Source organism: Trachurus japonicus, chromosome 15, assembly GCF_045865225.1.
Source record: "Trachurus japonicus isolate A0001 chromosome 15, Traja_1.0".
Lineage (NCBI taxonomy): Eukaryota > Metazoa > Chordata > Actinopteri > Carangiformes > Carangidae > Trachurus > Trachurus japonicus.
The window spans coordinates 2,132,721-2,148,339 of record NC_140921.1 but is presented as its reverse complement, the minus strand read 5'-3'; the positions used below and the strand labels follow the sequence as shown (position 1 = coordinate 2,148,339).

The 15,619-nt window shown below is 40.1% G+C and overlaps 1 protein-coding gene across 1 annotated transcript in view; it reads right to left on the bottom strand.

Moving 5' to 3' along the window:
* Positions 1-1,364: 1,364 nt before the first annotated feature.
* hectd2 (HECT domain containing 2) overlaps positions 1,365-15,619 on the bottom strand; it is a 57,807-nt gene continuing 43,552 nt past the window's right edge. Inside the window, exons 17-22 of the mRNA XM_085799206.1 lie at positions 13,842-13,916; positions 8,548-8,635; positions 8,324-8,430; positions 3,049-3,164; positions 2,757-2,900; positions 1,365-1,694 (exon numbers count right to left, since the gene is read on the bottom strand). Coding sequence (XP_085655332.1) covers positions 1,574-1,694; positions 2,757-2,900; positions 3,049-3,164; positions 8,324-8,430; positions 8,548-8,635; positions 13,842-13,916 — 651 coding nt within the window. The 3' untranslated portion in view covers positions 1,365-1,573. The remainder of the gene's footprint in view (positions 1,695-2,756; positions 2,901-3,048; positions 3,165-8,323; positions 8,431-8,547; positions 8,636-13,841; positions 13,917-15,619) is intronic.

The following is a 15,619-nucleotide window of genomic DNA, read 5'->3' as shown; positions in this document are numbered from 1 at the left end:
CAAGACTGGGAAGGAACAGCTACTAATGCTACGTTAGCTAAATGTAGCAAGAGTAGCTCCGCAAACGACTTCAGCTCATTTAGCTGCTTGTTAGCGACAAGCCTTTTTTTAATGGACACATAAACTTAAAACAATTAGGAACAGTCTATTTACTGATGTATTTTATGTTGTGGAATAAAACATAAAAATGTCTTGAGCTTATTTTTGCTATTTCACCAAAAATACAGGAACAGGAAGTGATGCTAATTAACTTTAAATTATTATTAATCTTTACTTCATTTATTAATCTGACAAATCAATTTCATTCAATTGATTTTACACCTGCTGTTACAGGTGGAAATCACTATTATACTTGAACTCAGTGCTGCCTCTAGTGGCCACGAGTCATATTGCACCAATTTATCAATATTAACTTTTCTAAGACGGAACATGTAAATTATAATTTAATAACTATGACAGGGAGATGATTTAATGATGAGTGTTTAACTCCAACAGTGGAATGAGGTAGACGTTTGGAGCCACGTTGGATTTTTTTGGGAGGACATGTGGTGAGTTTGAGTTTCCTAATTTTTTTGACACAGATTTGAGTCTCTTCAGGTTCTGGCCACTCAGACACTCAGATTATTAACGTCTCGTTAACATCGTCTCTCGTCCTGCTTCGTCCTCTGTTCTGTTCATCAGCCGCTCGTTCCTCTGACGGCAGCAACCGTACGACAATTAATTAAAACAAACACTGAGCTGTCAATCAACAGCTCTGTGTCATTACATCACAACATTAATAAAACAACATTAAATCTTTTCTGCTGCAGCTTTTTGCAGCAATGTCAAAAAATAAAAAATACAAAAATCAACCAAACTATTCACAAGACGATAATCTATACACCTCATGATACGATACGAATCTTCTCCCAGCAAAGCTCTACGTCCTGACAGTGTGCTGCAGACAAAGCAAAACCATATAAACACATTAAAACACATCCACACTGAAGCAACAACGTCTGAATCAAACTCTTCATCTAAAACTAAAACTTAACGACGTCTCGTTTACACCTAAAACCTTCATTATTTACCTAGTGTTTCTGTCTCTTCACCTCACAGATGGAAAATCACCGATACTGATCATTTCCTGAGCAATCGTTTAAGAGAAGGAGTGAGTGATATGTTTTAGGAAAATACTTCAAAATATCGTTTAGCGTTAATTTGACCCGTAAAGTTTTTTTTCTTGGAAGCAGATTTTCTTTTCTTTTTTTAAAGAGACATTCACTGAAACGAGAACTTTGTCTTTTTCTTCTTTCTCTTCTTCTTTGTGTCCTTCAGCTTTCCAAAACACAGTCCATGTGCAAATCTCAGGATCCTGGTTTTAAAAAAGTTCAACGTCGGCAAACTGACGAGTTTAACCCTCGATGTCCCGACGTAAAATAAACAAACAAACGAACAGAGTCCAGTAGAAAGATGAAGCTCGATCCTGCTACAGAGATACATTAAGGCGCATTATGGTAGCTGTGGCGCACAGTTAGCTAGCACTGCTAATAGTGTGTGTCTGTCTGTGTGTGTGTGTGTGTGTGTGTGTGTGTCACTCCAGGCCGAAGCCCTCGGCGTTGGAGATGGCGATGGTGAGTTTGTGTTTGAGCTCCTTCCTGGTTCGATACGGAGGCAAACAGATCTGGTTGAAGCAGGTGTGAGAGATCGGCAACCTGACAGAGAGACAGAGAGAGAGAGAAAAGAGAATTACCAAAAAAAATACACAATACATATTATGAATCTGTAGATTAGACACGAGTGGGTGAAATGTTAAAGGAGACATATCATGGAAATATCACATTCTGAAGGCTCTTTAAAGTCCCCCTAAAGAGGCATTTTAAAATGTGTAAAAATGCTCTGCTATGATTATTTTTTGATTTAAATTGCTTTCCCACAAAAAAGTTGTTTAAAAAAAACTCCCAAAGAGGCTAAAAACACATCTACTATTTCTCCCTCATTGAAAAATCCAGATTCTATGAATATTCATGAGTATGCAAATATGCTAAAAATGCTAATGATAGCCTACTATTCTTGAACATCTAGCTGTGTAAGTAGATCACATCACAGTGAACAACAAATGAGATGCAAAACAAATTCAACGGGATTGGTTGCTATAGGGATAATGACGTATTAATCCCGACTGTTTGCTGAAAAACTGAATCCAACTTTTTCAGACTCTGGCTTTGAAACTGCATTTTCAAATCTAAAATGCTCGGTTGTGTGGCGGCATTAGCGACTTTGCTGCTGAAATGTCTTGTAGCAGAACCCAAACACTACACTGACATGTTGATAATTTCAAAAAGTCAATTTTTGGTTTAGGGGGACTTTAACATTTTTCGTGGACAATTGACAAGTAATTTTCAGACTCCTGAGGCTGAAATCCATGTGGTTTTACCAGCTGTTCCCTCAGATGTCTGACAATGAAGTCATTAGTTTTTGAATTTGCATGATCCCACCTCTACCTGTGAGTACAGGTAGCTGTAGAAGGGGGCGGGGCCTGGTGAGCAGTGGCTCATTTGCATTTAAAGGGACAGTGACACTGAAACCAGCCGTTCTGAACAGAGAGAGCTGTGATGTTTGATCCTCGGAGATTTGGACCGAAGCAGAACAAACATGACTTTAAGAACCTGGGAACTGGTTTAATTTGTGGAAAAGGGGCAGAATTTGTCTCCTTTAACATCTCAGATGAAGTGAAGCAACCCCTCCTTCCTCCTCCTCCTCCTCCTCCTCCTCACCAGTCGGTCGGGACGTCGATCTTGGAGATCTTGAAGTTGAGGTCGGCCATTCCTCCGACGGGAACGCGGTCACTTCCTGTGGCGAAGTGAAGCAGCTTCTTCTGCAGCTCGAGGGGGAACGACAACACCACGTCCCAGAAGCACCTGGGGCAACACACACACACACACACACACACACACACACACACACACACACACACACACACACACACACACACACACAGAACCTTAGATTCAGAATCTCAGATCCGAAATCTCAGATGCAGAATCTCAGATCCAGAATTTCTCTCACCGTACGGTGGAGTCGGTCTTGCCGTATCCTTCGTACTGAGCAGCTTTCTGCAGAGCGCTCATGTCCAGCTCGGGGCTGCCGCACACCAACATCTCCACTTCCTCCGGTCGCAGCAGCTGCAACACAACAAACACACAAAAAAACCATCTCAGTGTAGTTTTCCATCTCCTCTCCCAGCTTGGATCACTTTAGAAAACAGTCAGCCAATCAGAAGAGAGGCTCAGAGCCTCCTCCTCTCTTCTGATTGGCTGACTGTTTTCTAAAGTGATCCAATAAAAATAGAGCAGATTTCAGAATAAAACACTCAGAGAAACTAAAATCCTGCAAAGTTGTTGGATGGTGGGTCCAGGTGGTGAGGGGGCGGGGCTTAGTTGTGACATCACAAAGTGACAGGAAGTCCTGACGGCTGGTTTTAAGGCTCAGTTTCTGAATACAGGCTGTGTGCATTTCTCTGTGGACTGAGGCTTTGATACTTTCACAGTGTTAATATAGAACCTAGAGCTGCTTTATAATCACACTACACATGGACATCTACCTTTATACTGTATGGAGCTTTAACACAAACATCTACCTTTATACTGTATGGAGCTTTAATACAAACATCTACCTTTATACTGTATGGAGCTTTAATACAAACATCTACCTTTATACTGTATGGAGCTTTAATACAAACATCTACCTTTATACTGTATGGAGCTTTAACACAAACATCTACCTTTATACTGTATGGAGCTTTAACACAAACATCTACCTTTATACTGTATGGAGCTTTAATACAAACATCTACCTTTATACTGTATGGAGCTTTAATACAAACATCTACCTTTATACTGTATGGAGCTTTAACACAAACATCTACCTTTATACTGTATGGAGCTTTAACACAAACATCTACCTTTATACTGTATGGAGCTTTAACACAAACATCTACCTTTATACTGTACGGAGCTTTAACACAAACATCTACCTTTATACTGTATGGAGCTTTAAAGGGATAGTTCAACATTTTGGCAAATTGGCCCATTGCCATAATTGCTATAGTCATAGCAGTAGGTTCGTTACCTTTAATTGTAGGTGTAAGCTATTTTCAGTACAGCGGAGCGCAGCAGCTGGCTGCTCAGAGCTACGCTATGGAGGCTAAGGGAATTTCTTGGTTTCCCTCATTAAACTCATCAAATTCAACATCCCAAAACTCCACAGCGCTTTTGTAGACAAGTTGTGACCTGCACAACCACCACGCTATGAGATAATGACGGAACGATACGAAACGGAGCCGTTTTCGAGGTAAATTCATACAAAACCGCTGATGCGCGTTGCGTTCAGGGACAGTTTTTCAGCAAGCAGTCTCCGTATTTACCCTGTATTTACCTCGAAAACGGCTCCGTTTCGTATCGTTCCGTCATTATCTCATAGCGTGGTGGTTGTGCAGGTCACAACTTGTCTACAAAAGCGCTGTGGAGTTTTGGGATGTTGAATTTGATGAGTTTAATGAGGGAAACCAAGAAATTCCGTTAGCCTCCATAGCGTAGCTCTGAGCAGCCAGCTGCTGCGCTCCGCCGTACTGAAAATAGCTTACACCTACAATTAAAGGTAATGAACCTACTGCTATGACTATAGCGATTATGGCAATGGGCCAATTTGCCAAAATGTTGAACTATCCCTTTAACACAAACATCTACCTTTGGGCCTATATTAAAGCTCCATACAGTATAAACGTCTGTGTTGTTGTGATGTAACATCGACCTTCCTGCAGATTTTCTGCTAAAAACACAACACCAGTTCCGTGAAACACTGGTTTCCTGTGATGTCAGACAAACCGGTAGAAACCAGAGGCAGAAACAGGAAGTTGGGTCTCGTCAGATCAGCTGATAGCAGAGAAATGAGTCGTTATCTCTTTAACCAGCGTGTAAAAGACTGGTGAGTGACTCAGCAGGTTGAGGATGTGGGTCACAGCAGGAAAACACAACCACCACAGAGCAGAGACACAAATAACGATAACCATAATCAATAATCAATCGGCCGAAAGAATCTGAACTCGGCCGGTACGACAACGATTTAAAACTTCAGAGTTCTACACAACATCAACTCTGAATGATGAGCCAACAACACTGGAAAGTCCATGACTGACACACACACACACACACACACACACACACACACACACACACACACACACACACACACACACACACACACACACACACACACACAGAAACCACAGGTCTGGCTCATCACATCCGAGTGCGTCAGACAGGACGTGACTGACGAATCGAACACAGAGACGCAGAGTGAAGATGAAACTGAACGTTGATGTTTGACCCCTCAGAGGTCAGAGGTCACACAGCTCTGACTTCACTCTGTCTTGATTTGTACAATGTGGAGATTTTTTAAATAAAGATTCATACTGGGGAAACAAAACCTAGAACCATATCTAAAATAAAGGCCGGATAAATCTGAGGGAATACGGGAATAATCTGATTGAGCATCTGAACACAGAGGATATTGTTGACTAAAGGGTGACATCAAAACTAGAGAAACCTAACTATTTATATTTAATTTGACTTTTCCTTTTGATTGATTGATTATACTTTATTTATCCCCGTGGGGAAATAAGTTAATGACAGCAGCCTTAAAATAAGAAAAGCAGGACAAATTATACAAAGAATAAAATACACAATTCATAAAAATACTTTAAAAGGAGAAGAAGCTACTGTGCTCTCTGTCTGCTGGGAAAAATAACAGATTAAAAGGTGCTTGCTGGTAGACAAATAAATAATAAAAAAAACAATTTTAAAGTGCACAGGGATTTAAAAGTGCAACAGACATTACAAACTAAATAGAGCTGTCAATTTATCTATGTTTTTTCACTATGTATTTTTCTTCATTTGTTTTATTTTATTATTTTGCTTTTTATATTATGATCTTATAGTACTTTAATTTGTATTTAAGTATAATTCTGTAGATATATATACCAATGATGGGAAATAGGGGGGGTGGAGGGGCTTGGGTTGAAAAATATGTTCACAATGAGTTACTCAAATACTTGTCTTGAATATGGAAACATCCAATAAACAGGATGTTAAAAACTAAACTAAAATAAAGATTCATGTAGTTTGAATTTAAAACGACCTAAAACTCGTCACTGATCTGATCCTTCCTGGTCTGACATTTCCCAGAATTCATTGCTGCAGTAACAAACAAAGACAAACCTGGACAGACGGTCTGGACGTTCACACTGATGAACTTTTATTGTGAAATTTTCAAAAAGTGTGGCTTTCAAAATAAAACAATGCTATGAAGAAGTTTCCTGGCAAACAGCCGGAGTTTGTTTGTCCAGACTGTGGGAACCAGAGGGGGGGCGGGGGTCTGACCCAGATCCACCTGTCAATCAACCTGAGCTCACACAGGTGTTTCACAGCTACACACACACACACACACACACACACCTGAACCTGACTTTGTACTTGAACTTTGTGTGTGAGGAGTTTTACATGGTGACAGGTTGGGACCATTTTTGATAATATTATATACGTATTTAATTTATAAATGACAACAAATTCTACAGGTTTATATGTTCTTCTTTCTCATCTTTAAATCTTTAACTTCATATTGACATGTTGTGTTTGCAGAACTTCCTGTTTTCTTTATTAAACAAAAATGAATTCCTTATGTGTGAAACCTTCTTGACTAAAAAAATCTGATTCTAAAATATTTTAAGATTTCATTTTTAATTCACATGTGTGTTTTTTTCTTTATCAGAGCAAATATTTCTTTATATTATATATATGAAGAGTTCATTTTCAAAAGCAGATAACTCAGGTGAAACAACACTATGCAAAGAATAATTCACAAGGTCAGCTCATTTTTTCAAAATGGCGTTTATCTGCTTTTGCAAATGAACTCTTCATATATTACATGTCACGTTTTCATATGTGGTACGTGGAGGTCGTCCTGTTCAATATAACTTAACTATCTACTATAAAACAGAAAGTTACATGTAGTTCTACTTTTTATTTTGTTCATCGTCACTTTGATTACTGATATATAACTTATTATTGATCCCATGCATGAGGGGAATATGATGTTTAGTGGTCGGCTGCATGTCGTGGAGTTCACCCTCTTCTATAGGTTCAACAAACAACAACATGATGAGACGAGAGTCAGCAGCTTCTTATCAGGACAACAAACATTTGACCAAGGAGGAAGGCACAGTACCACACACACATAAAATGACACACACACACACACACACACACACACACACACACACACACACACACACAGGAAGTGATCGAAGTGTTCCTGTAACTCTACACTGAGAGTTTCTGTTAAATCTGAGCTCAGATCAGTTCAGTTCAAGAGAAACGGATGAAACTATAAATGACTTTAACAAACTCTAATCAGCTGATAATGATGATGATGACGAAGGTTAACCTCTAAAACATCTCTGTGTGGTAACGTTGTGTTATTATCTCATAGCGTGGTGAATGTGCAGCTCACAACTTGGATTTCTTGGTTTCCCTCATCATCAAACTCATCAAATACACAATCCAACAACTCCACAACGCTCTGGTGGACAAGTTGTGAGCTGCACATTCACCACGCTATGAGATAATAACACAACGTTACCACACAGAGTTGTTTTAGAGGGAAATACAGAGACTGATGATGAAAAACTGTCCCTGAAGGCAACGTGCATCAGCGGTTTTGCATGAATTTCCCTCTAAAACAACTCTGTGTGGTAACGTTGTGTTATTATCTCATAGCGTGGTGAATGTGCAGGTCACAACTTGTCCACCAGAGCGTTGTGGAGTTGTTGGATTGTGTATTTGATGAGTTTGATGAGGGAAACCAAGAAATCCCATAATGAGCCTCCGTAGCGTAGCTCTGAGCAGCTCACGGCTCTGCTCCGCCGTTCTAAAAACAGCTTGCACCGACAATTAAAGGTAACGAACCTACTGCTATGACTATAGGGATTATGGCAATGGGCCAGTTTGCCAAAATGTTGAACTATCCCTTTAACAACATGTTTTGTTTGGTTGTTTATTAATATTATTAATTGTGTGAATTAAAAACATGTTTTTTATTCACAACGTTATAAATCTCATGTTAATTAGTGAAAGTGACAGTTGTTGTTATGACGACGCCCAAATATGGTCGTTACTTCATGTTTGATGGTGAAACAAATGAACAGTGACATCTCTGGTGGATGGACCAGTGAATACAGTGCATACACACACACACAGACACACACACACACACACAGTGGACTCACCATGAGGGCGTCGGAGGCACACACACTGTGGAAGCCGTGGTAAAAGGCAGCAAACTGCTTGTAAATGGATTTATTCAGCAGGAAGTCGACATAGAGCTGGACGTACTCTGTGGAGACACACACACACAGACACACACACACATAGTGTCACTCAGAGCAGCTCTTCGGTGTGTGTGTGTGTGTGTGTGTGTGTGTGTGTATGTGTGTTCAGACCACAGACTCACCCTTCCTGTTCTGCTTGGTGACGGGAATCTTGTCTCCTCCGGGCTTCAGGTTGTAGGACTTGACCACGCCCATCTCCTCCTGGAACACCTGCAGCACAAACACACAAAGACACACACATTAACACACACAAACATTAACACACACATTAACACAAACACACCTGTCACACGGGTCAGGTCGGTGCAGACAGTGAACCCAACGACCCACGATTAAAAAGGGACCGAGACACAAACTGAAGGAGTTCATTACAGATGAAGAGCTGTTGGTGTTTTTATAATTATTTCCATTTTGCAGTTTTTTTCATTCATAAAATTGTTTTTTAAATGAACTTTTCCACATGTTTTGTTGCAAAAGTGAAACCAGCCGCTCAGTTCTATCTATCTATCTATCTATCTATCTATCTATCTATCTATCTATCTATCTATCTATCTATCTATCTATCTATCTATCTATCTATCTATCTATCTATCATGCATCCATCCATCCATCCATCCATCTAACCATCTATCCATTTAACAATCTATCCATTTAACAATCTATCCATGCATCCATCCATTTAACCATCCATCTATCTATCTATCTATCTATCTATCTATCTATCTATCTATCTATCTATCTATCTATCTATCTATCTATCTATCTATCTATCTATCTATCTATCTATCTATCCATCCATCCATCCATCCATCCATCCATCCATCCATCCATCCATCCATCCATCCATCCATACAGTATCCATCTATCTATCCATCCATATAGTATCCATCCATCCATCCATCCATCCATCCATCCATCCATCCATCCATCCATCTATCCATTTAACCATCTATCCATCCATCCATCCATCTAACAATCCATCCATCTAGTATCTATCCATATATCCATCCATCCATCCATCCATCCATCCATCCATCCATCCATCCATCTATCCATCCATCCATCTAACAATCCATCCATCATCCATCCATCCATCCATCCATCTAGTATCTATCCATATATCCATCCATCCATCCATCCATCCATCTATCCATTTATCCATCCATTTATTTATCCATCTATCCATTTATCCATCCATATATCCTTCCATCCATCCATCCATCCATCCATCCATCCATCCATCCATCCATCCATCCATCCTTTTATCCATCCATCCATCCATCCATCCACCATCCATCCATTTAACCATCTATCCATCTATCCATTTAACCATCCATCCATCTATCCATTTAACCATCCATCTATCCATCCATCCTTCCTTCCATCCATCCATATATTCATCCATCCATCCATCCATCTATCCATCCATCTATCCATTTATCCATCCATCCATCCATCCATCCATCCACCCATCCATTTAACCATCTATCCATTTAACCATCCATCCATCTATCCATTTAACCATCCATCTATCCATCCATCCATCCTTCCTTCCATCCATCCATATATCCATCCATATATCCATCATCCATCCATCCATCCATCCATCCATCCATATATCCATCCATATATCCATCCATATATCCATCATCCATCCATCCATCCATCCATCTATATATCCATCTATCTATCCATCCATCCACCAACCTATCCGTCCATCCATCCATCCATCCTTTTATCCATCCATCCATCCATCCATCCATCCTTTTATCCATCCATCCAACCATCTATCCATCCATCCATCCATCCATCCATTTAACCATCCATCCATCCATCCATCCATCCATCCATCCATCCATCCATCCATCCATCCATCCATCCATCCATCCATTTAACCATCCATTCATCCATCCATATATCATTTCATTAGATTAGATTAGATTAGATTTCATAGATGTTTCATTAGATATGAATTAGTTATTTGAAGGTATAACGTGTTTGTCTGATGTCATGATGATGTCACAGCTGTGATTGAGGGGGCGGGGCCTCGACTCCACTTCCTGTCTCACTAGATGACATCATCAGCACCGAGACATTTTCACTTCAGACTCGAGACTCAGCTCCTCCAGTTTAAAGACTGAAAGACTCGACTCATCATTTACTGTACACACACACACACACACACACACACACACACACACACACACAGCGTACGTGTGTGTGTGTGTGTTTGTGTGTAAATACAGTCAAGGCTAAACAGTCAAGAACAAACACACAGAGAAAACATCGGGCGTCCCAGCTGGTGGTGGAGCGGCGGCCATGTTGGAGCAGCAGGTCAGAGGGTTCGACACAGTGAGCGGCCTGCAGCTCACACACACACACATACACACTCACACACACGCACGCACGCACACACACACACACACACACATACACACACGCACGCACACACTCTGGTGAATGTAACACCTCCACTCAGCCTTTACATAATGTTCATTAATCCGACTGAGCTCTGCTAACTTTGCTAACTTTGTTTTGTTTATGGGAAATTTATTAATAGGAAACTTTTTATTTTACAACACCAGTTGTAGCAGAACCAGCACTAGTACCGGTACCATAACTAGCACCAGAATCGGAACCGGGACCTGTACCAGAACTAACACCAGAACCAGTACCCAACCCGGTACCAGAACTAATAGACCGAATCTCCTTGTTGTTTACATTCTACTTCCGGGTAGAAAACCAGCACATAATTTGAATGAGATCAATACGAACGAGAGTTTAGCTATATATCATATTTTTCACGCCCTATCACCGGTTAGACAAATCTGAAATGATTGAAGAAACATTACTATTTCTGTGTTTTGTGTTGCTATGTGTTGTATTTATTCAGTTTGGGGGAATCACAGTGTCTAGAAAGCATCAGTGGCTCAGCTGACAGGGACAGCTAACGGTAGCTAAGTTAACGGCGGTAGCTAAGCTAACAGCAGGACGTCAGCTGTTAAAACCCTCCCGTTGTCGGACACGACATGAAACTACTCCAGTTAGCTCAGTCATGTTGTAACTCAGATATCCGCTGGAGAAAATATTTTTTCATGGAGCGTTTATTGAGTCACTGAGTTATTAAAGTTAAACAGGTAGCTAACCGTTAGCCCGGCTAATCTCTGATAACCATGACTAATTACAAAAGTGTGCACACGTAAATAGTAATGTTTGTCCAATCATTGGTTTTATAGACTTTACAAACATCAGATTAGTCTAAACGGTGATATAGTAACATGAAAAATGAGATAAATATAGTGAAACTCTCCGTCACTATTGTTCGAATGCTGGTTTTCTACCCGGAAGTAGTTGTAAACAACAAGGAGATTCGTCCTATACCAGAACCGGTACCAGAACTAGTACCCAAACTGACACCAGAACCCATAGGCAATATTTTTTTTCATAGGATAGGTCTGGGAAAATCCCGCCTCCCCCGCCTCTGATTGGCGAGATGAACTCTCCTCCGATTGGTTGTTTGATTTGGCCGTGTAACGTCATCTCACAACAGTACTGCAGTAAACTAAAATATACACAAACTGAAACTTCTAATGTGTTCAGATGCCATGGCGTAGCGGTTTGCGTTTTCGCCTGCGGTGTGGTGAATCCGAGTTTGATCCCCGCTGGTTTCACATTCCGAAAAATTTAGTTTTCAAATTTCTATTCCAAGTTTACATTTTGAGTTTGAGAGAAGGGTAATTGTGCCATTGGTTGGGTTTAGGCAATGAAGAAAGGAGTTGGTTAAGTTTAGTAAAAAGACCAGGGCTCCGTTTCACAAAGCAGGTTTAGTGAAAACTCTTGAGTCTGTTAACCCTGAAATGAGGCAAACTCTGGGTTTTCCGTTTCAGAAAGGGAGGTAACTCAAACCAGGGAAAGAGGAGTAACTCCAGCCCGTTTCACAAAGAGAGGTAACTGAAGCTTGGAGTCAGTTACTATGGCAACACACTCCGTGAACCTAACCTGGTCCGGAGCAGGTTTTCTCCAACTAACCCTGAGTTTCTCCTTTTTATCTGAAGCTGCAGACTGAAAGCAGCGGCTGACAGGACGTGGAAACTCCTCAACTGGATGTTTTATTCTCCATGAGGATTAGTTTGATCGTTCCTGTTGTTCTGCACCGTCAGTTTATCTCAACAACCCTCACATGACACCACACGGACACGCACGCAGTTCAGAGAAAATTGCACTTCTCTCTTATTTTTTTCGTAGTAGGTCGATCCACTTATGGATTATTTCCAGGTGATTGATGACTACACGCACATCCCTGTCATGTTATAATGGAGACAAACTTAAACATATCAAACACACATTTGGAGTTGCACCTGCTCAAACACACAATGTTGAATAACTCTCGAGATTTCTTTTTTTAGATTAATACTCACGTATTGTCCCGGGGTAAAAAAAGAAAAAAAGAAAGAAAAAATCCGAGCTCACGTCCATTTGCCACTGCGGCGCTGCTGCAAAATCTTTTTTTTTTTTTTACGTGATTCTGCGTGAGCATTCATACGTCACTCCACCGTGAGAAGTGGGAGGGGTGGGGCTTTTTTTTGCTGGTTACCATGGTGAATCATGTTATCTTTGTTCCATTGATGAGGGCTTTTCATCTCCCCGTAACTCAGGGTCAAGTTACTCAGAGTTGATTGAACTGTTATCACCTGTTCTGAAACCCAAAACTCTGAGTTTCCTATCTCAGAGTAGATCTACTCAGAGTTCAGGATTAGACTCAGAGTTTGTTGAACCTGCTTTGTGAAACGGACCCCAGGTAGAGGCTAGATAGGCCAGATAAGTAGAGAGAGTCCAGGTAGATCTAGGCACTTATCACACTTTGCCGACAGCCTGCGTTTCACAGCCGTTTCACAGCCAAAACAAACAACCAATCAGGCGAGAGCCCTTCTAGCCAATCAGAGTCGAAAATGGAGCCCATCTAGCCAATCAGAGGCGGGAAAGGCAGGACTTTCCCGGACGCATCCTACGAAAAAAATATTGCAACCCGTAGGTCTAGAGCAACTGGATGAGTGGATCTGGATCAGTGGATCACAACAGATCGGATCCCAAACAGAATATCTTGATCAGTGGATATGAAAAATAAATCCTTTCAAAATAAAAGCCGACTGTGTTTGAATCTGTTTCTGTTTTCCTTCATGGATTTGAAACAGGAAGTAGAATCACTTCCTGTTTTTCTGCCTCAGACAGGAACTCTTTAACCCTTCGTGTGGAGCGTTGTTGTTGTAGTTGATGCTGTGTGAGGAGACTGTGAAACAACATGGCTGCCGCTGCTGCTGCTGCTCTGAAGAGACGCTGTCACTCTGGTGCGTTCACTGACCGCTGGGACAGATCATCATCATCATCATCATCAACATCCTTCACCACGGTTTCTTACCTGGAAGGTGAGGTAGAAATCCTCCTCCACGTTTCCCTCGTAGCTCAGCAGATCCAACAAACCATGAGCCAGCTCCTGCACACACACAAGAGGATTTTTACAAGAGGAGTTTTATCATTCTCTTGTTTTTTTTTCTTCTATATTTTCTATTTATACCTTCATTTTAGTTATTTTGTTATCAGCTCTTTATTATTATTATAATAACCTTTGTTTAACCAGGTTTGTCCCATTGAGATCCAAGATCTATTTTGCAAGAGAGACCAGGCCAAGAATGGCAGCACATGAAGTTTCAACACATAGTCACATTAATCATAGACAAAAAAAAACCCAAATAGAATACAAATAGCAATTTAATTTTCAAGATTAGTTAAAATAATTCACAAGATTAGTCAAACAAAATAATACATTTGCACTCCTATGACTATCATGGACTTGAATGCCTTCAGAGATACCATACCAGATATTTAATTTGTTTATGTCTACTTACTTTTTTATTTCCATTTTTTAAAAATCTCTGTATTATTTCAGATTTTCACATGTTATTAGACTGCATTAGTCTCTAAGCCCCTTTTTTGGTTTGTTATTTTACCTGCAGCAGTTGGACTTTGACTTGTATGAATGTTGCTGTATAAATAAAGTTTTATTGACTGATAAAGAATAAAGTTCATTGACATAATAATCTGTGATTTATTTCGCTGACTGATTTACTGAGGATCCAAAAAAGGGGAGTAAAAACAAAAAGAGAGTTAAAAAAAATGTGAAAAGATCAATATTCATTCATTCATTCATTCATTCATTCAGTCACTCAGTTCCTGCAGCTCAGTCTGGTTTAGCTTCATATTCCAGCTCCAGGCCTCATATCTGGTGTCGGCTGTTATGTAACCAGGAGGCCGGTTATAGCACCTCCTCTGTGTGAGTGTGTGTGTGTGTGTGTGTGTGTGTGTGTGTGTGTGTGTGTGTGTGTGCGCGCAGTGAGGCGACATGTCTCTCGGCACACACTGTCGTTGCACAAACTAATTATGTGAAAACACACATTGGTGGAAAATAAAATGTCTGTGTGTGTGTGAACGAGCTTCACATCTGGAAACACTAAACCTGATGGTCGATGGGAATTTAAATGTAAAAACTCTGAGGAAAAGAAAACATCTTCATCATCTTCATCAAGCTGATAAATGCACGTAAATCCGAGATGATGATGATGAAGATTAGAGGGATTAGAGGAGGTTGAGAGATTAAAGGTGAAGCTCTGACTCCCTCTAGTGGCCGATCACAGTAACTACAGTTACTCCTCGTGAAATAAAACGTGCATTTTCCCTCTTTAATCCTGTTTTATGACTTTAATCATGAAGGAGAAAAAAAAATGACAAAATCATAAATGAATAAATAAATACCTAGATTTTGGTTAGACATTCAAAAGTGGCTAAGACCCAAAAATATTCACTTAGTTTGAATTTACACCACTAAATATTTTTTTTTGTTGGGAGTACTGGAGGTAAAATGCCCACAGATTGTAAACACCATCATCCTTTTGGGGAAAATATTTATATTTCAGACCCAAACAAAAACACTTTTGAACTTGGATTTTTTTTAGAGATAAAGTGCGACGTCAATTTCTATTGGAAAAAATTAGCGCAACAAATCAAGATAAGGTAGAAATGCATAACAAAAAAATGGGAAAAACTTACTTTTGAGTGAATGTATACTAAGTAGTTACTGTCAATTTAATTGTAGTAGTTTCACATCCTTTTTTTGTTGTAGTTGTTTGGTCTTTTGTTTTG